At 35.8% G+C, this 23,373-nt stretch overlaps 1 protein-coding gene across 2 annotated transcripts in view; it reads right to left on the bottom strand.

The window, feature by feature from the left end:
* PPP3CA (protein phosphatase 3 catalytic subunit alpha) overlaps positions 1-23,373 on the bottom strand; it is a 325,261-nt gene that overhangs the window by 25,840 nt on the left and 276,048 nt on the right. For both annotated transcript variants that reach the window (XM_042935821.1, XM_042935820.1), the window contains exons 9-10: positions 10,687-10,812; positions 8,422-8,496 (exon numbers count right to left, since the gene is read on the bottom strand). In XM_042935821.1, the coding sequence (XP_042791755.1) occupies positions 8,422-8,496; positions 10,687-10,812 (201 nt within the window). The remainder of the gene's footprint in view (positions 1-8,421; positions 8,497-10,686; positions 10,813-23,373) is intronic.

Below are 23,373 nucleotides of genomic sequence, written 5' to 3'. Positions count from 1 at the left end.
CATGTGTCTATGGAAATACAGCATAAAATTCCAGAGCATTATTTTACTGTGAGCATAATATTCTAGCCAATGGTGGACATTATCCAACCAATTAGTTATAACAAGGATATGGCTGTTTTTTCAATTTACTTTGTTCTGCAAAGTCTGTGCTTCCACGTAATGTGAAAATCTTGCTAGGTAAAAAAGAAACACATTGTGCAAAATGATGGTAGTACAATGGGAAAATAAAGCAGTACTTTCAGTGTCCGTGTTACTGTATCATTTTAATTAGTAACTTAAAGGATTTTAATTATTGCAATCAAATATGATAAGCTAGACTTGGTGATACTGATTACATGATGGCTAACCAGGCACCTTGTATGACAGTCAAGGCCCTAAAACATCAATAGCCATAAATATGATGGGACTTTCTATCCTACTATCTACTAAATCCCTGTGTATTTTTTAGGCATGTTTCAAATTAAATGATATACTGGTTATAACTATTTGTTTCCTTTTTATGGCATAACTATGATTTAAAAAAAGCAGTTACCTGTACTATAAATGGAACAGAGTACAAAGGATACATTTACAGTGACAAAGATGATTTATCCTCTAAATTACACACCAAAATATTATGTAATTGAAAAAAAAGACAACACTAAACTGGAAGGTAATTAATAAAAGGCTGAGAAAAAATGATAAATCCTTTTACAAAATATTGAATAATTTTTGTTTATATATATCTTCCTTTCACTTTCTTCAATTACATCATTCAAACTCAGATATTATAAAAAGATAAGAGAGCTTAACACTGGTAAACTAATACCCATTTCTGCATATAATTTGCTGATAAACTTGGGTAGATTTCTCACATGGCCATACTTCCTAAAGCTGTAAAATACATGAAGAGTTTTTCTTATCCTTGTCAGAAGCAGAAGACAAGAAAGATGTCCTCTATAGTTCTTTCTTTAGTTGTCAAATATTTTGTCCCTAGTCATGCTCCCTCCCTCAACCCTTTTTTTTTTTTTTACATGTTTATTTATACTTGACAGAGAGAGAGAGAGAGAGAGAGAGAGAGTGAGTGCGTGAGCGGTAGAGGGACAGAGAGAGGGAGACACAGATTCCAAAGCAGGCCCCAGGCCTGAGCTGTCAGAACAGAGCCTGACGTGGGGCCAGGACCCACAAACCATGAGATCATGACCTGAGCTGAAGTCGGACATTTAACCAACTGAGCCACCCAGGTGCTCCAACCCTTTCAATTCTCTGTAAGACAACATATTTTAAGTTGGTTTCTTGCTGAACAAGACTCTCAGCTCAATGAAGGCAGAAACCATGTGTTTGCCTGCCATTGAATACACAGAAAAAGATATCCTGCGAAGAAATATTTTTACAGAGAAATAAAAATATATAAAATAAAATGAAAATATAACACGATATGAAAATTGAGGTCCTCTGGATTTTATTTTTTGGCCTTTTGCCAATGATTTCTATTTTCTTTTTTAGCTATTATAAATACCATGGCTAACATAAACACCTCTTTTCAATAATCTGATATCTGACAACCAAAGTTATGTCCTAATATTTCATTTTTTGGCCAGACACATCACACAGTAATTTTTCTGCATTTGGTGCAAATACTTTTTACAGCTGTTGCCTGAACTGTTACACAATCCTGGCTCTTTCTACTTAATCATTCTTTCTTTCTCCTTAGCTCATTTGTCTTTTTTCTCTAGCTTCATCAAGAAGGGTTAATTTAAGGGGCTCCTGAGTGGCTCAGTCAGTTAAGCGTCTGACTCTTGATTTCAGCACAAGTCGTGATCTCACGGTTTGTGGGATCAAGCCCCGCATTGGGCTCCGTGCTGACCGCACAGAGCCTGCTTGGGATTCTCTCTCTCTCTCTCTCTCTCTCTCTCTCTCTCTCTCCTCTCTGCCCCTCCCCCACTTGTGCTCCCACACACGCTCTCTCTGTCTCTTTCTCAAAATAAATAAACATTTAAAAAAAAAAAGAAGGGTTAATTTTAAGAATTAGTCTTCAATTTTCTTATATTTATTTCCTTTCACATCAGCCACTTTGGAGACCTATTTGACTTTTAATAGATTCTATTAGGACTTTTAATTCCAAGCCTCTGTCACCAGCTCAGAATTTGTTCCCAATTTGCAAGGCTTCACTTCCAAATTCTGCTTGGACCTTTCCAGAGTTACGTGTGTCACTTTTACTCAAACTCATCTTCTCCCGAAATTGGTGAGTTTTTCCATAAATATTCTCATCCTCCTGGACACCTAGGCTTGAAACCACCCAAATCAACTTTTCTTTCCTTTGCCCCACTGATTCTATAGCTGTAAGTCCCCGGGATAGCTCTTTGGAATAGCTCCCTGTAGATCTTATTCTTAACAGTATCTTTGTTTCGTCACCTCAACTTCCAGATACATTATGAAGTTCCTGCATTATATTCCTACTCAGCCTTTGTTTCGTTTGTAAGCATTTTTCCAAGCTCATCAACTTCAGGTGATGTGTCAATGCTGACGGTACAAGAATCCTATCACTACTGTGTTCCTTGGGAGCTATTTATTTATTTAGTATACAGAAATGTTTCCATTTTATATTAAAATGGAATCCCCCTCCCAAAACACTGTCATTATTATAGGACATAAAACTTTTTTTTTTTTTTTTTCAAATTGGGAACCTGAAATACAGGATGCTACAATGAAGTGCACAGAAATAACAATAATTGCAGCCACAAGAAAAGTTCTAAGTTAATGATTCTTAGTGTGTGTGCTGCTACCAGATGCACAAAGAAAAGGGGAGTTTTTACAATGAAATTCATCTCAAATGTGCATCGTGGCAATTAAATACAGTTTTGAATGAAAATATACAATCAAACCTTTATAGAGGTATTCCTCAGGGACCAATAAAATGCCATGTTAGTCCCATAAATTCCCAACTTTACACTTTCACAGCTAGGGATGGCTTTTTATTTTTATTATTATTATTTTTTTTAATGTTTATTTATTTTTGAGAGAGAGTGTGAGTGGGGGAGGAGCAGAGAGAGAGGGAGACACAAAATCCGAAGCAGGCTCCCGGCTCTAAGCTGTCAGCACAGAGCCTGACACGGGGCTCGAACTCACAAACCGCGAGGTCGTGACCTGAGCTGAAGTTGGACGGACGCCTACCGACCGAGCCACCCAGGTGCCCCTAGGGATGGCTTTTTAAAGCTAGACAGAAAGAAGTGGGAAGACACCCTGGAACCCACGATATTAGACATCAAGAATTATCTAATAATTCAAAGCAGATGATGGGAGATAATTTTGTTGTATACAATTTAGATAGTTTCGTAGAGGCATGCAAAAAAACTTCTCTGATCCCATATTCAGTGACTGGCCTGTGGTTAACATTAGGATAAGGCAAAACTGTGGATAAAGGATAAGAGTTCCACCATGTGGTTTGCTCTCTAGATGAAAGCAGAGACATAAATTCTAATTTAATATCAAGTCTTTCCAGTGCAGCCTGAAACTATATTTGGCTCGAAATGTCTTAGTTTTATTATTTTTTTTTCTTTCCTTTCTTATTCTACAGGATTTCAGTTTCACTTTCATGATTTTTCCTTGTTAACCAGACATGTCACAGTTTCAAACATATTTTGTGTCTATGTGTGTGCATACGTATATACACATGCACACATATACATGTGTGATCTCAGAGTCCAAGATTTTAGGACCTAAAAGAAAGCTGCAAATAAATAAATATTTTTAACTCATGAAACTGTCATTAGGTTTTTAATGCTTATCGCTATTCCAGATGTCCTTGTTGTTACAATGAACAATAAATAAACCTCTGAAATGATGCAGATTGCTTGATTTCTGCCAGTCTTTCCCCCCATTTTGGGATCACCAACTAATCCTTGGGCTGAAGAGAGTTTTCTTCATTAATGAGAATTAACTACCAGATAACATACATCTACTTGGATTTCTTTCTTCTGTAAAATGTTCTGGGGAATCACAACCCTAAACTGAAACCAGCCTGTAATTTTATCATCCCAAATCAGAAGTGGAAACAAGAAACAAAGACCCCAATACATATAAATTAGATCCTCCAAAGACATTCATTGGTATTCAACTGTTTCCAAACTTTACAAGATAATAGAAATTTTGTATTTTATTTTCAACATAAAAGAGCCACAGACCAATTTAAACTAACAACTTTGTTCTGGATAGGGTATCAAATTCTTTTATTTGTAAGGCAGAAGCTAAGGAGGAGAGATTCAGGACATGATTTCTACTCAGAAAAAACTAGAACCAGAGGACTTACTGTCTGCTCAGATACACCAACATGTTTAACGTGATGAAACACATAACTTCTTGGAGTCAACTCAGATTAAAGGAATAGAATGAAACTGTTTTATGTGCAGTTTATTTGACTTTCATGGCCAAATAGTGCAAAAAAAAAATCTCCTTCTTTATTTTGCAGTATATTTAAACAGAACAAACTATATTCTATTTAAGTGCTGTTGTGTTAACAACAACAACAACAACAACAACAAAAGGCATCATGCTGTTTCAAAAAAAAAAAAAAAAAGATTTCATACGTTGTAGCAACTGGTTGTAGAAAGTTCAAAAGGGTGAGGACAAGGCACATGTTAGTTTGAATCCAGACTTCATTACTTCACTAGCTGTGTGACCCTCAGCTTTAACCTCCCCTCATCCAGTGGCGAAAGTTTCATATGTAAGATAAGAATCATCCTAGCACCTATATCAATAGGCTGTTCTGAAGTGGAGATAATATTAATCACCTAGTAAACATATATATGATAATGAAGAATTGAATGACAGTTAATAATTACAATTTTTTGCTGGTCAAAAGGGTAAACATTAGTGAAGAGTTAATACATGTAAAGGACTTGGAATAATGCCTGAGACATAAATGCTAAAGAGGAGCTGAAAGAACCTGAAGGAAAAACAAATTAATCCCATAGCTTACATTCCTCTAGGAAATGAGAAGAATCCCTATCTGCTATAGACTTTATAGACACTAAAAGGTCAACCCGAGAAGGTAAAAAGATAGTCATGGGTTGTAGAGATATCATTACTACCTGTGACTTTTCAGGTGACATTGGATATGGAGCAAAATACTGAGAAGAACTAGATAAATCTCTCAGGGAGATATTCCACATCCTTTCACCCCCTGCCCTTAGAATAAAGCAGCCATTTTAAGGAAGAGGTTCAGTTAAGTTCTTTGATGGCTTCTGATTCTTGCTTTCATCTCTGTAGCCATCAAGCTCGGGAGCCTGGTAGGTAGAGCAGAAGGCCAGGCCCCAGAGAGAGACAGACTGCAAACCTCATGCAGGAGGGACTGGGAAGAATTAGAAACTTTATTCTGAGGTTGAAAATAATAGTGCACCCCTCACTCCAAAAGAAGAAACTTCAATATACTTTCTCAATAAACTGTAGTCTCAGAGAGTCAAAGAATTCTGGAAAGTTTTACAAGTTCTTCTCTGAGCACCTCTGAAGAAATTCATAGCTTTTGCATCATGTTCTAATAAGCAGTAAAGAACATTTCTTATTGTTTACTTCAAAATGTATGATGTCCTAAGTTAAACATACTTTTTACAAAAATATTTATTTATTTATTTTGGGGGGGGGGGCAGAGAGAGAGGGAGACAGAGAATGCCAAGCAGGCTCTGTGCTGTCAGCTCAGAGCCTGACATGGAGCTCGATCCGATGAACCATGAGATCATGACCTGAGCCAGAAACCAAGAGGTGGATGCTTAACCAACTGAGCCACCCCAGTGCCCCAAACATACTTTTAATTAATATTTTTATTTCTTTAGATTTAAGCATGGTAGAGTCAGCTTTCAGTGGTCTGCTTAGAAACAAACAAAAGTTTCTAAGTGCCTTGAAAAAAACATGCACTCTTATAATTGGAATTAACACAATTAAAAACAAATTCTGATGAGTAACTGACGATTGGAAGAAATTATTTTAAAAGCAGAGTAAGCCACAAAATATATCCTTTCATATGTAAGAGACTGAGAGGGTGGATAAAGAGAACTCCCCATTAGTGAAGTAAACACTGAGTTAGTCTTGGTAATAGTTAACTGTGCAGGAAACACCTGTACTGTTGAAATGTACAGGCATTTTGGCTATGGCACATAGTAGGTGCTCAATATATATTTGATGAGTATATGCATTAATATCTATTATAAACTTACCTATTCTGTATAACATATTACACTTTTATTATATCATCTATATTATAATTATTGGCCAATGAACTTGACCACAATAGAGATTTGTTAACAAAGGCCTATCACCTTATTAACGCTAATTAATCTTTCTCTTGAGGAATAAAAGGAACATAGAGAAAGACATCTATTGTAAAATGTTTGTTGACTTTTAAGATACCGCCAGGGAGGTATTCTTCCTTTAGAAAAAAAGACTCCATCATGATGAAAATATTATCTCTTAAATGATATCACTAAGCCTGGAAGAGTTAATAGTAGCAAACTGTGGCTATAACATAGGAAACACCTAGAATCTGGAAGAAGCAGAAAATATCCATTGAATTCTGGATATTTCAAAATATATCAATATATTTACTGAAGTAAGTTCTTACAACTATTCTTTAGCTAATTCTAACATAGTAAAAGTTTAGGCATATATTATATATTTAAAAAAAATTTTAACGTTTATTTACTTTTGAGGCAGAGAGAGACAGAGCATAAGCAAGAGACGGTCAGAGAGAGAGGGAGACACAGAATCCAAAGCAGGCTCCAGGCTCTGAGCTGTCAGCACAGAGCCCAACACGGGGCTCGAACTCACAGACCGCGAGATCATGACCTGAGCCGAAGTCGGATGCTTAACTGACTGAGCCACCCAGGCGCCTCTATATATTTTATATTCTATTATATATAGAATTCTCTCTCCTTCCTTACATTATACATGCCCTTGAAATGTGACATATGACTGAAGAATAGTCTATGGAGACAAACAGGCAATGATGATAGAAGTTACAGAGAGGAGTAAAACTATGAGATCATAGGAATAATTGTACACTTCACATTTACGTAAGTATATAGACTCTATTCATATGAGTGTATGAATCCTTTTATTTCATTTCTGCCTACAACATTAGGTAGTTTGCATTCGTAGATGTGACCTGCGCTAATCCAAGTAAACATCAAATCATGCCGTTTAGATGCTAACTTCCAGAAGGGGCCACATTCACCTTTCATTTGACTTAAATGCAGTTTTTAAAGGTAAACATGCTATCAGTTTAAACTTCCACAAGATCTAGTTTCTGCGGCCACCTTCACTCTTCATTTTATAATCTGTCTCATTCTATTGATTGAGCATCAGCCTCTCTATCAGACTGGAACTTCATCAAGCCACAGGTCTGTCTTGCATCTTGGAATCCTGAGTTCCCTACACAGACTAGGTTTTTATCCCATGTTTATAGAAGTGGTTTGCTCTCGAACTTTCCCCTCCAACTACATTTTTGTTAGTTTCCATTCATTTTGGGGTATTTCTGTAAGATCTACAGTGATTTTTTTCTCTCCATCTTTTTTTCACCTGATGGATCTTTCTTTCTTTCTTTCTTTTTTTTTTTAATGTTTATTTATTTCTGAGAGACAGAGAGAGAGAGAGAGAGAGCGCAAGTGGGACAGGGGCAGAAAGAGAGGGAGACACAGAACCTGAAACAGGCTCCAAGCCCCGAGCTGTCAGCACAGAGCCTGATGTGGGGCTCGAACCCACAAACTGAGAGATCATGACCTGAGCCAAAGTCGGACACTCAACCAACTGAACGAACCACCCAGGTGCCCCAGATCTTTGTTTCTTATAGAGGAAGTGTACTCTTCAGGGGTAACCGAATACCAAACAGTATCTTAAACAATAATACAAAAGGTGCATATAGCTTATTCATTACTTATTACTATAGATATGAAAAATTATTGGTATTGACATGAATACCAACATATTAATCTGTAAATATATATATTTTTTGTCATAAACATCAAAATTTGAATAACTGACAGGAACAACTTCACTAAAGGCACTTTTAGAAGTTACTCAGTAAATAGTAATATCTGCTAAAGGATTACTTTTTAAAAATTTGTTATTAAGGAGTGAAAAAAGTCACTTAGCAATGTGAGCTACTGAAAGACGGTCATTAAAATAGCTCACTATTCAACAGTGTTTTCAGAATCATGGGAAAATTCTCTCATGATGTGTGTGTGTGTGTGTGTGTGTGTGTGTGTGTGTGTTTGGTGTGTGGTTTTTTGTGTATTTCTTCAAAACAAATAGAAAATATAATATCTTCCATTCTCGATTGTATGTTATAATTTAACATAATCCAAATCTTAGAAACATATTCCTTGGGTTACCTATGAGACACCAAGTAATCACCTGGCAAATAGCATTAGCACAAAGGCTCAAGCCTCTTACCATCAAATCCATCTTCTTCTGACCCTAGTTCATCATCTGAGCAGATGTTGAGGACATTTACCAGCATTTCAGTCACTAAAAAGGAAAAGAATAAAAATTAAAAAGTCCAGATTTTCAGTTATAGCCTTAATTATTACTCTGGCATTATTAATGAGCAAGCTTAGCATTTCTTACCTATATTGTATATAGAATCTCCTGCAAAGCACTTTCTATAAAATCCTGATCATAAAACATAACCGGCTTGGTGATTCTACACAGACTATATGTTTATAAAAGTATTAGCTCATGCCTATGAAATGGTATGGTAACATTTAACTAGCTATGTCAACAGACAATGGACAAATCAGATATGTGGCTGTGAATATACTATCGATCTATGAAGGAGGAAGTGATTCCTTTTGAATTTTTATTTGTTTGTATGATGATGCTATTACATCTAGACCACATTGCAACCATCTGTTTTGCAGGGACTAAGTGAATGCTAGATCTCTCTCTCTCTCTCTCTCTCTCTCTCTCTCTCTCTTTTTTTTTTAATTCTTTTAATCCCCCCAGAGAACCCAGCACAGTGATGGGCATGGGTTTTGTTTGAGACGAATTGCCGACTGACAAACTAATATTCGAAGTAGTTTTGAGGGTACTAACTTTAAATTTTATTTTCAAAACTTTATGAATAAAGCTTTAGTAAGTTTAAGAAGACACTTAATTGAGTAAACTTATTACAACCAGATTGTATTAAAGCGTTGTCACAGAAATTAGTACATGTTACTTTTACACTAAGGTGCACGCTATTTACATTTAACAACTTCTGAAATTAGGTTGGATTCTGTCATGAAGGTGAAAAGAAAGTGGCCTACTATTTCTTCAAGAGCTCCTTTTAAAAATCAGTGTGATTCTAGAGTGGAAAATCTATGATAAAGAGTAAATATCAATGTAGCCAATATTATTCCACAGCTTCCATTTAACTATCAAAAGTGAATTATGTATACAAATATACTAATAGGTTCTTTTGTAATAGATGTTCAAAATCTGAACATTTCCTGGAAACAACCCAAGTGAAGGGTGTTCAAAGGGTTCTCAGTAGTTGTCAGGATTCACACTGCTTCTGCTTCCAGAGAAGCCAACAGAGGACAGTAACACATGGTGTGTTCTGATCAGTGTAGGGAGGTGGTGACATGGCGTAGTGCTGGGAACATTTATCAGACTATTAAAATTTACTTTTGACTTATTTTGGTATCCGAAAGAAAGACTTCCTCACTGACAAATCATAACTTCACGATTTAATCATTTTAAGGAATTTAAGGGAAAAAACCTTCCATACATATTATAGGAAAATAAATACTACATTCATATATCATACACATTATTAATACAAATAAATACATATTTCAGAAAAAATGTATAGCTTTTCTCTAAAACCCCTATAAGGGTTCTGAAACATGTGCAAACTCTTACCTTTATGCTGATGCCTATTTACCTTCTCTGGTGATGTGTCATATCATGCCTGAGTTATGACCCGGTTTGCCCCTGTTAGCCCTCCTGAACTAAATGCTTAAGCCCAGTGAGTGCAGGACTTTCCTTGAAATTTTTGATGAGGTTTAGGTCAAAATATAAAACAAAACAAAGAGGGAAGGAAGGAAGGAAGGAAGGAAGGAAGGAAGGAAGGAAGGATGGATAGGAAAGGAAGGCAAACCAATTCTTTTGGAAAACTGGACAAGTTAATAGTCAATAACTATGTAAATGTAAATCTGTCTCATCTTGTAACACATTAATGGTCGCCAATTTGTAAAGAAGTATTTTTGTTGTCGTATATATTGTCTTTTAAATTATTATGGCCATTAATCACTGTCACACAGTGATTATTATCAACATCAGAAATGTGAGAAAAGCATGGCTATCTTAACCTTTTAATTTGACAGGTAGTTTATAAAATAAAATAGTGCCTGAATTAAGATAGGAGGATAAGGGGGAAAAGTAGCCACGATAGCTTGAAGCAAGTTAAAACTACATATCTGCTATTTTTCAAAGAGTTGTAGTATTCCAATGAGATCACATAAATTCTAATGTTTCTCATTGCTCTTGTTTCCCCTTATTTCACTCATAATATTTTGTTAGCAGGATACACAGTGACACACTTTCAAATCTTTTCCCTCATGTTGCCACTTGTGACTTTTATTGGTCAGGCCAAAGTGTTTCTCTGTTTTATGGTAAAACAGTCCACATCCCCTCCCCTTCCTTCCCATATCATTGCAGGATTCCACAACACACCTTTTTCTCCAACAAAGGGCAGGGACCAAGTGAAAACATCCATGAAATTTGGAAGCCAGTATGGGTGAGGAGAACAGTTGAATTGCCTGATGTTCATGACATTGTTCTCATACTTCAATACTGCAGCTGAAAACAACAAGAACAAAGACATTAGGTTTACGTGTACATATTTCTGCTTCTCCACATGGCCTCAGCTGATCAAGAAAATTAAACTGTGTGACTTTAGGTCCAAAATATCAACGCCAGTAGCTTAATCAGTCATGAATGTATACACGACTCGGGAATTAAACTATACTCAATGTAATATGAAACTGCACAATATATGAATGCTAAATATGAAATGGCATTACAGTTTGGCAAATATTTATATAAAACAGTTAATCAAATGTCTATCAGGAATTGGTCAAGCTCCTCTTACAGCCAAGAATATTCTAGTCTTATTTAACAGTTGATGACCCTAATAAAAGTGGTATAGCTAAATCATTTTCACAATTTAATAATCTCCTCAAATATTTGAACAGAATTTACTTCTATGTTTTCAAAGAAAGCATGCATTTTCCATTAGAACTCACAATGGTTGTACACAGTAGTTGAAATTAGACTGCATTCTTGACTTAATAAAATAAAATGTTTGGATTGGATCTTACATAAAATAATATACTGGTATCTGACTTCACTCATGACTTCTGGAAAGGAATCACCATCCATGACTTAGGAAATGAATCTACCCTTTTCACTCTGCTTTGTATAGTGTCTGTAGGTTAGATACACAGTCACAGAGAAAGCTATGGTTGCAGAGATCTTAAGATCATTGCTGGTCTCACTTCTAACCAGACTCAGAAATTCAAATTCATTCCAAAGCAATCCCAATACAAGGTTAACAGGTCTCTGTGAGTCCCTTCCTTCCTTTCTTCCTTCCTTCCTTCCTTCCCTCTTCCTTCCTTCCTTCCTTCCTTCCTTCCTTCCTTCCTTCCTTCCTTCCCTCTTCCTTCCTTCCTTCCTTCCTTCCTTCCTTCCTTCCCTCTTTCTTTCTTTCTTTCTTATTTCAATTTTGGGGCTTCTGGGTGGTTCAGTTGGTTAAGCATCTGACTCTTGATTTCAGCTCAGGTCATGATCTCACAGTTCACGGAATTGTGAATTCTGCATTGGGCTCTGCACTGACAGCACAAACCCGGCTTGGGATTCTCTCTCCCTCTCTCTCTGGCCCTCCCCAACTCATGCTCTTTCTCTCAAAATACATAAATAAACTTAAAAAAGAAGATTTCGTTTTGAAGTAATCTCTACACCCAACATGGGGCTCGAAATTATAACCCCATGATCAGGAGTTGCATGCTCTACCAACTAAGCCAGCCAAGCACCCCTCTGTGAGTACTTTCAATTTAGGAAGAGCTACTTGTTTTAACAGCATCATCTATTCTATGGATAGACAAACAATTTTAAGTTGTGGGAAATTCTCAAGTTGAGTTTAAAACTTCTTTACCACTCAGTGATCCTAATACTGCCTTCTGGATAGATACAGAACAAGTATACTTCTGATTCTAAATGACAATCTTTTAAATACGAATCACAATACTCTTGCATCATACCTTCTTAAACTTTGGTAAGATTTTGCTTTTATTATCGTCTCATGGCATAATTAGCATCACATTAGTGAAAATTATTGAACAGATCCTAGATGATGTCAAATGGGTTTTTTCTTGTTTTGTTTAGGCTTTTAAAACATAGAGAAAGCAATCATTTCAATACTTTATGTTGTAGCCTGTGATTACAGGTGAGAGATCAAAGATAGCTCTTCGAAATCTAGTTTTTGAAAAGCTACCAAACGTTTACTGCTTTTGAGCCTTAATGTCTGCATTAATATCTTAACTTCTTACTTACCAATATCTTTAACATAGCATTGCTTTCCTAACCGTGTTTGCTCTTCCACCAGGAATATTTTCTTAGAAACCTCTAAATACCCCAGGTTTTCTATCCTATGGTGTTGAACCCAGACTGTATCCCTTCAGTGAAATCTTTTCTGATTTCTTCTAGCGGATCTAATCTCAACCTTCCTCTGCATTCCAAAAGCTCTTGACTTAAACATCTATACTGCATTTATTATTTGATATTGACCATAGCCATTGTGTGTATGTATATATATATATATATATATATATATATATATATATATATGTGTGCATGCCAAACTTCTATATCTTTAGGGACAAGTATCATACAACGGGCTTTATATTTCTTTGTGCTTCACATACTACCTTCTCAGTATAAATGCTCAGAAGCTAAGGATTCATCTTTCTATTTCTCTTACAATTTTTTTTTTAAGAAAATTCTTCCTAATCCCTTTGGCTCTTCTTCATATGAGAGGGCTTTTCGTCCCTTTCCTTCTTCCTGCTCATCCTTATTCTGGATGCATGCCACATTGGCAATGTCCCTGTAAAAGTGTGGCCCAGAATGAAGATAAGTTTTTTGGTGGGTTTAACCAACACAGAATATGAGGAGGATATATAGTTTTTTGTAATGTGGATACTATATATATCATATTGCAGCCTAATAATATGTTGGTGTTGTCAGCAGCTTGCAGTTAACTAAAATCATACTTGAGAACAGTATGGTCTTTGCTTCAAAACATATTTGTGGCTCACCAGCACAGTTCCAGGGAACAGAATCACTACACTTTGGGGACAAGAAATGCAGATAGTGCAGTCACTGACATGGAAGGAATTAATATCTTCTTCCCACAGACTGCTGAATCCTTCATATATACCTGTAACCCCATTCTTCTTTAAATTATCCTATCATTTATGCCATAAGACACTTGACCTAAGGATACATTCATATAGTATTAAAGCCATGCAAAATGAAAAAAAAAATCATGGCAAATTACCATACAAATATCTCTGATCTGCCAGATGGAAAAGGTGAAGTATTTCCCACCTTTGTTAAGTACTACCTGAATACTAGCTCCATTTAAAAGGTCTTTACTATTTTTGGATACAGCATATTCATAGCAGGAGTATGTTCTCATGTCTTCAAAAGATCTTTAAGGTTCTAATCTTTTTGAAGAGCAATGTCTCCTGTGAGCTTCCCCCGCTTTTTATCTGGCATTAGATTGGTGCAGCAGGAGGAAGGAAAATAGATGTGAAAACTAGCCTTGGGCAAATAACCTCTCCAAATGCCCTGGCAGAAAGGGAGAGATTCTATAGAATATGTCATTTAGTCCTTACTACAAATCTGAGAGGCAGGTGTGACTGCCGTTATGTTATAATCCAAGGAACGGAAGTTGAGAAATGAAATGGCCTGCTCAACATCATTCAATGAGCAACTGAAAGATAGGACTCATATTTAAACTCAGGTTTTACTGACATCAAACCCATCCCCTCTCCACCAGTCCCTCTGTCTCTTATAAATTATAAATGGATGAATTCTAGTCTTAGCTGTTATACTAACTTAACCTTGAATATAGTATTCATAATTAAAGATGTTTTAGCTTTTGCCAAAATCATATTTGAGAAAAATGAAATACGATGAAAATTTACAAGTGAGGGTATGGCTTGCTCAATAGATAACACAGAGGTTCTGTTTTGGAGCTGGTGAGATAAAGCATTTCTTCATTCGACGCTGACTCAATATAATTTATCTGAGTGCCTACTGATAAAGCAGGAATTTTTCCAGATTTTATTTTTGTTTATTGACAGCAGAAATAATAAATTGTCACAGTAGCTACATTTACTAAGCATCTGCTATATATCAGGCATTATATTTGGTCTTTTACAAAACGTAATCACAAATCTTCACAATAGCCTTCAAAACTAGTTCTTATTTGCATTTCAAAAATAAGCAAACAGAGAGGTTATTTGCCCAAGGTCACACTTAAGAAGCAGTTAAATTCAGTTCTGGTCTGAGTCTAAATTCCCCGATCTTTCTAGTATTCCATGATATTCTCACCCCAACTGCATAAACTGTTCATTGCCTGCCAAGTTTTAAATACAGATTCTCCTTCCACATTTATTCTTTGTAAAAAAGAGCACTAGACTGGAAGGCCAGGAGCCCAGACTGCTAGATGGGTTCAGTCATTAAGTACTGACAAGACCCGAGGTCACTTAAAGTGTTTAGATTTCAATTACCTCACCTAACTTCATGGATTTATCTAGATAATTTATATGACCACTTCCAGATCTGAATGATAACAAACTTCTGGAACAAAGACCTCATCATTAATGCAATGAATAATATTCTCAGTAATTCTAGAGACTATTTATAGAACGTTTTTCTACTTCTCTATAGGTTAGAGAAAAGAATAACTTAAAAATACAAATACACCAATATATATATTCTTTTTTCTTCAGCAGCATAAGGTATTCACTCAAAGATACTTCCTGAATAACCTTACATTAATAAGTTACTCATAAATTTTTATGTTTTTTGTATAATACATATATGTGTATATATGTGCGTGTGTGTGTGTATATATATATATATATATATATATATATATATCATAAAAGTACATGAAAAAAACCCTTAATCTAAAACAGTCCCAAATATCTACAGTCACGAAATTCACAGTTAACATTTCATCTTCCACCTCCCACATCCACCCCTGCCACCTGCCTCTAACTGTCACTGGGATTACAAAACTCAACTAGAGCCCTAACAGTGTGCTGTTCTCTGAAGTACTTGAAAGACATTTATCTCCAGTGCAATATAAATAATACAAGTGGTTGTGCTTCAAGAATCACTCGAGACCAACTCCTGAGACCTTGTCTGAGAAATAGAGAAAGAACAAAGCCTACTATCAAGAAATCTCGCCATTATACTGGCAATTATACATGACCTCCTGTCATTTAACAATTGCATCAGAGGCCTACAGAGAGATTATGACATATATACAAGGCCATGTTATTAACCAAATTCAGAGCTGACCAGACAGTCTAGAAACAAGTGCTCTTCTTTTGCACATGTGCTTGTGAAAAATAGCCAGAAAAAAAATTGATATAATGGAAAGAATACTAATTTCCATAAACCTGGAGGCCTGACTGCCTATTCTTTCTCTGATGTCAAAGTTATGGCCTTAAAGTTATGCAATTACTTGGTCTAATCATTTTTACTGCACCTGTAGAACCCTATACAAACAAACATGTAAGCCATGCTGTGTATGAGATATAAAATCCATAATCAAGGGACAGCTCCTACCTGAAAATAGGGAAGGGCCACTTGAACTCTTTTATTTCTAATGACACAATTAGGTACAGCAAATAGACTGAAACTCAAGGAATAGAATCCATTCCTCTGTCTACCATATGATGCAATAAAATGCTAGGCCATATCCAAATCTGTAAATTAAAGGGCTCTCCCCTACATTAAAATTTGAGATTTTGATGAGACACAAAAACCTGTATTTCATAAAAACTTGGTAATATTGCTCAACACCTTCTTTACAACTGCCATTACCAGGGAGGAGGAGGATAGGACAATGAGTAAGATATATAGATAGAGATAGATAGAGATAGAGATAGAGATAGAGATAGAGATAGAGATAGATATATAGATAGATATAAATATCCAAAGAGAGCTTCTAACTTAAAAGAAGTTATCAAAATATTGCTAGCAAGGGGCATTAAAACCATAGGCTCAACACATTTCAAGTGGATTTCAAGAAGAACACAAAGTTCCTTTCTGAAAGTCTTTAGATTAGAATGTAACACTCCCAACATACCTCACTCAGGCTTTCTCAACATTACCAGGGCTGTTTTCAATAGAGGGGAGAGAGGTCAAAAGAATGGAAATAATGAATTCTAATAACATTTTTCATCTCCTTAGCTCTAATTGGCCATGCACTCCCATCTTCAAAAGATGGGGCAGAGGGATAGAAAAGAAAGGTGAAAAGGAAGCAAATGGCAGCATTCCAGAATCATAATCCGTCCGGAAATAGAAAAAAGAAAGGAAGAAAGAAAGAAAGAAAGAGAGAGAGAAAGAAAGAAAGAAAGAAAGAAAGAAGAAAAAGTGTAATAGACTCAGGATTTTTTTTCCCTTTCAGTTCTGTCACTTGTAGACAATAGATACCCCAGCAGGAAAACCATCATCATGTTCTTTTGGCAAAGTCCTACCATCACAGAAGGAGACATGATGGCTTGATGGATAAAATTCTTGAAATTGGACCTATACACTCATAATATCCTTTACCAATATTTTAAGATTATGCCATATACTGCATGAAAGGATTTATTTGATTCTGGGAGAGATGCTGTACATTTTCTAAAACTGTATTTTCCAATAAAGATTACCGTTTTAATGTATAATCTTCTTTGAAGATTCTGTGAAGATATATATCTATAATATATCTACATATATACACAGTTTTTGTAGTTCAAATTATAGCATCTATAAGCACAATCTTGGTGATTTCTTCCATTTTGAAACCTCATTTCTAACTCCTGTGTCTTTTTTATCTTTCCCTGAATGTCCTGTACTTGCCCAGTGTATTCTGTTTTAAAAAGATTCTTTTTATTATTACTAGTGACTTAGTTTAAGGGAAATTTATTAACTCATGAGGATTACTGTATTTGGTGAGCAAGGACTACACTTATAACTCACTTTTACTCTATAACTCATAAGATTGAGCACAAAGTAAGTGTTTAAGTCTTTTATAAAGACAGATTTCAAGTTTTCTTTTAAGCTGCCTGATTCAGTACTTCACATAGGGTCTTTCACAGGCAAATTCTCAATAACTTCCGTGTAATGACTGAATTTAATCACCTGAAATATTTTATCATTAATAACTACAAACAGTAGGTATATATAATTTCCCTGAAGCTGTGAGCTAAGGATTTTGTGTTTATCAAGATACACACATGTGTGTTACTATATATAATCCTCTTATCCACACATCTAGTCCCTGCCTGCTTCTCCTTCCTTGTACATGTATCCTTCATGGCACCTTGTTAACTTTGCTACAAGTGCCCTACATACAATTTGGATGATAGTATCTTCCTTACATGGAGGAAAGAGACGGTACCAGGTATATCTATGAAATAATATGAGCCAATTTTATAATTATATGTGCATGTGTGTGCTACATATTTCCTTTTTGATATTGCATTAGTAAATTTTGAACCAGCTCATTATTTAAATATAGAATTTTGGGTAAAGTCAATAAAAGGAAGATGATGGAAGGGATGAAGAAGGCAAAGATCTCTCTTTTTCTTTTAGTGCTTTGTACCATACCTGGCACATGGCTGATGTTTAATAATGTTGGTTGAAGAAAGGATCTAAGGAAAGGAAATAGAGAAAGGAAGGACAAGATGGAGAAAGACAGGAAGGACAAAAGGAAGGCAAGCAGGCAAAGAAAAAGTAAAAACAAAAACAATTTCAAAAACATAAAACATATAACTTCCCAGGACACTAAAAGTGTAACTAACAACACATGAACAGTCTGAAGGGTACATGTTGGAATTTAGGAGAAAGACAAAAATGTCACTTCAGATGCTAACTCCATTTTAAAATTGTAAAAGAGTCTCTAAAATAGACAAGAATGGAAAAAACATTGGCCCTGCCACATTATAACTGTGTAAACTTACGCAAGTATTACTCCTTGTGTGAGCTTTACCTCCAAAACTTGCAAAATAGGAATAATTACTATTATTTTGAAAGTATGGTGTTCAAATACAATAATACATGGGATTAATATCCATGATAATATGTAATCACAAAAACTACTTGGCAACTGAAAAACAGAAGTATCAAGATGCAGTTTCAAGTTCTTCAAGGAGGGGATGGCTATCCATTTTTGACACTTTTCCATTTTATAATTCCCACCTAAAGTGTCATATCCAAGTACTAACACCCAGAGAGTCTGGGCCAGAAACTGATCCTTGGAAGTAGCTCAAGTCCAGTGAAACACAGAATTGTTTCTAACATTACAATTTCACACGGAGAATTTGAATTTCGATTCAGTATTTTTTGCTAAGTCAATAAGAAAGAACTAGTTATGAGTTTTAGCTTTAAGTTCTAATCTGTGTTATTATAATGCTAACATAAGATTTATGCCACCTTAGTAAATGAGAGAGAGAAAGAGGTTTAGCTGAAGCTTTGAACTGCTGGAGAAGATGGCATGGACATAGGAAACACTGTACCCATGCTTGGCTTCCATTCAATGAAGTCAATACATCCCAGCTCCAAGTGCATAACACAGGTACCCTGGTGGGAGGTACCTTGAAAACTGGTGGTATCTGCATGCAATCACAAAACACCTTTTTCACCTTCAAGGTTGTACTTGATATCAAGCCCTGAGCTATAACTTGCAAAGTTCTAGGTTGTTCCTTGGCACTGAGTTAATATTAAACCCACACACTTGATATTTTCTGTGGAAAGTAATATCACGCAGACTTTTTGACATTGTCAGGGTAAAGTCTCTTGTAGATCTAGAATTTCTAGATATTGAATAGCAAGGGATAAGCCATTCATTGGTGTCTTCAACATTATCTAGATTGTCCCTGTCTTTCCTCCTATGAAATGCTTTACAAAGAATTCGATTTCTACAGAATCTTCTAACCGTCTGTCAGAAAATGGAATACAACACCTCAGGATGCATCCCCCAGCTGGTCTTGTTCAAGGGGCAGTAGTAGAGTACTGCCGATAAAGCTGTGTGAAGGATTTAGTGTTGTTCCAGATCCTGTCTTCATCCCCACTTAAGGGCTTATAGAACTTGGAGAGCCAAATCCTTCAATTCTATGGGCAGCCCTTTGTAAAAAGCAAGGATTATCTCATTCATGGAGTTATTACTTAGGGAAGTTCCACAATTACTTAACTGCCAAACTTTATAATTATGCAGCAGCGACAGTTACAACATCAAGACGTTCACTTGTTATAGCAAAGATACAGAGTGTGCATTCAATTAAAATATATACTCAGGGTAATTCTTAGATATTAAATCTTGATAGATTTTCCATTTTGCCCTCTGTCCCATTAATTAAACGTTGAAATGTAAGCAAGTTGATGACTGGACTAAAACTAATCTCTTTAGAAAGTGGCCTCCAGCAATGACAGTTTGACAGTGGAGCTGAATGTACAAAAAGCAAAAGTCTAAGCGCCTAAGGGACACTTTTTAAAGAGAGAGATTAATTATTTAGTTTAGAATAACATAAAAGATGCCCCGCTCTTTTAATAACGTATATATTTGAATGTATAACATTCACGTAATATTAAAGGGATAATAAATGACTCTTCACTCCCAAAGCTCTTTTTTTTTTTTTTTTCTTATTGAAGAACAGTTAGTCATCTACATAATGGAGCCATGAGTTGAATAGGGATTTGGTGGAAACATCACCCCGAATGCCTCAGATAACAAAGTTGACCTAGAAGACAGAGGTTAACTTGCAAGCACTGAAACTCAGTCAGCTGAGTTTCAATCTCAGTGCTATTCCCTGATAAGATTGTGTGAACCATGGGGAAAGCAGGCATCCCCTCTGTGCCCCAAGTTTTCATTAATAAATCAAGATTAGAATGTAATGCACAAAGTATTGAAAGATTACATGCATTGACACATGGAAACTGAGAGCAGGTTCTAGAACAAGATAAATGTTCCATTATTATTATTATTATTATTATTATTATTATTAATCATTTGCTACTTGCATGAATAAAGAAAATAACATTTGTATACCTGCTATCCCAACTGCCCAACTGAAAGGAAATATTTACATTTACTAAATATACTATTACCAACTTAAGACTTTAAAGAAAACATCAAAGTTGTAGCAGTCAAGGTGACAATGATAATGATAATGGTAGAAGAAATTATAATCATAGTTAGATTAATTCCATATATTAAAGAGTCCTTTATATAAAAGGCAGAGAAAAGGGATATTCCACTAAAACCTCTCTGCAGTTAATCTTATCCATTCATCTCAGAGAGATGTGAACTAATCAAAAATTCCTACCCAAAAGTCCTCCTCAGTCTAAATGTCTACATAAATTTATTTTCTACTACTTCATACTGATAATACAAAAAGTTAATGCTAAGAGTTTTCTTCATGTTTTCTGCTTTGATCCTTTGTAGTTTGTAGATTCCGTATCATTTTTTGGGAGACTGTCCTTGGTTTAATGGTCACTATAAAGAAATTATCTTCCCATTGTGTGTAATTCAATATTCATTGGGGTAAACAATAAAAATGTGTATTAAATAAATGGAGAAATTACTATTTTTCATAGGAGTTATTTTACTTATTGTTTTCCTTTAGTAACAACAAGAATAACACGTAGCCTACAATTTTTTTGGAAATATCAAATAACAAAATGCTACCATGAATGTGCATTTACGTTTCCTATATGAAAAAAAGTGATCTGAGCAAACAGTTGCTCAAAACCAATTAAGAGGATCTTTAGAATTGATATGATGGCAGGAAAAAAGTACGAGCTGGGAAAACTCTTGCCGTTGAACAAAATCTCTGGATTAATTTTATCTAACTTATAAAGCACTAGTGATCATATTTATGCCTGTGGTTATAAAGACCCAAAATATGTTTTAAAAATGTTTATGTCAATGCTAAAGATTATTCCCATGGTTAAGATCAGCCTCAAACTCCACAGAAATGGCTTCTTGCTTATAAAATATAAGCAATTTTGTAGGGAAGTAATCTTTTTGGCATGCTGTGAAGAAGCAAGCTAAGATGCTAACTTAGGGTTACCTGGGCATGAATTCTACTCCGTTCCAGAGACTGCCCCCCTCCCCCTATTTCCTTTTCCCACCCAGGATAAGGATCTGAACTAGTTGATTCTGCACTTGGCTCCTGACTCAGGCAGGGACCACCTATCACTAAGTTTGCACACATGATTCTGGAATACTGAAACAAGGTCCTGACATGACAGAACTGTGCTGCAGTACAGGAATGAGGTTCTCAGGCCTGGCAGCCTACGGTGCTGATGGTGTCACTGAAGGCTGCGTGCTCCAGCTAGACATCAGGGGACCAGGACAAGCTGGCCTCAGAGAGGTTGCATTTGCTCCTGCGTGTCCACATCATGACTGCCAATAAGATTCTTACCTTGTTTTTTTTTTTTTTTTTTTTTTTATTGGCAATTAAATCCTCTCTTTACAATGGTATGCCAAGCTGTAAAGTATCTTTTTATTTATAAATGGTATCCTTTTGAAGTCCCTGACTACATTTTGAAGGAAAATATTTGAGGATGTTGACTCCGCCAAGTTTTGGTGGGGCTAAAATGCTTTTTAAAAGCAATTCTATCAATTTGTCTCATTTAAAAGTCCAAACCATCATAATACATTTCTTTTCCCAGCCAAAAAGGGTAGACTTTAGCATTTTAGCAAACGATGCTCTTGTCGTCTTATCCTTGAAACCCAATTTTGTACCTCTCTCTTCCTTAACCGACTTTAACACTGAATTGATTTTTTTCCTTGTGGTCATTTTTAATCTTTGGTCTTAATTGGTAAATTAGTTTGGTTGCCATTTAGGCTTTTCTTCTCAAATCCAAAATACAGTTCATTTGATAAGTTTTATTTGATTACTTAATTTTACTGTGAGTAGCTTTTCCTGGAACTGAGTTATATAGCCCTGAATGTATATTTGCATTTCTCGATATCCGAATCACATATCCATCCACCCATCCACTCCTGCACCCATATGACAACTCATCTGGACCACAGAGAACAGGCGCCACATGGTAACTTTGTGTAATTTACTTTAGATTTTTCTGAAGCACAGGTGTACCACTATAGAGATAAAGGATTTAACTGTTTACATCAATGCTTAAAACACATTATTCCAGAGGTTCGTTATATTTTTTGACCAAACTGAGTTGTTTAAAGCAGAGTTCACATCTACCACTGTATTTCTTGATATTGACATATTTTACTAAGATTGCTTAAATGTCACTTTTGTCAGTTAAGCTTATTATTATTATTTGGTCTCCGTGGACTAATTTCCACTTTCACTCAATACCATTCTTTTGTTTGGAGTATTTTCCAAGTATATTTGAATAATTTTTGATGGAATTCTTTATTTAATGTCTATCCCACTACCAAATTATAAACCCCACTAGAGTGAAGACAATTTCCATCTTATTTATTTTATACTCCCGGCACCTGGCATGGTGCTTGGTATACAGTAAGTTCTCAGTAAAGATTTGTTGCATTGTTGAGTGGGTGAGATTGAAGTCATTTTTATAGGTGGCATATTATTATTTTTAGTTTGTTTTAATTAATTTATTTATTTTGAGAGAGAGAGAATGAGAGTGGGGCAAGGGCAGACAGGAAGAAAGAGAGAGAGAAGCCCAAGCAGGCTCCACACAGTCAATGCGGGGCCTGATACGGAGCTCAAACTCGTGAACTGTGAGATCATAACCCAAGCTGTAATCAAGAGTCGTACATGTAACCAACTGAGCCCAGGTGGCATATCATTTTAAAAGGAAGAAGAAGGAGGAGGAGGAGGAGGAGGAAGAGGAGAAGGAATTGGGAGAGGAGGAGTTAGAAGCGGGAGGGGGAGGAGAGGGAGAAGGAGCACAGCAGCAGATATGTGCATGTGTCATTTCTACAGTTTTCTTCTGTTTGGTGTGTTTGGGTAATTATGAAATTGCTTTACCCTTAGGGCTACAGATTGAGAAAATTCAGATGTGCAAAGTGCTCTGCAAATGTTTCACTCCAATTTGGAAAGGGTATCAGAACTGGTTGCAACAGTAATT

Source organism: Panthera leo, chromosome B1 (assembly GCF_018350215.1).
Source record: "Panthera leo isolate Ple1 chromosome B1, P.leo_Ple1_pat1.1, whole genome shotgun sequence".
Taxonomy (NCBI): Eukaryota; Metazoa; Chordata; class Mammalia; order Carnivora; family Felidae; genus Panthera; species Panthera leo.
This window is presented reverse-complemented; position numbering and strand designations above follow the sequence as displayed.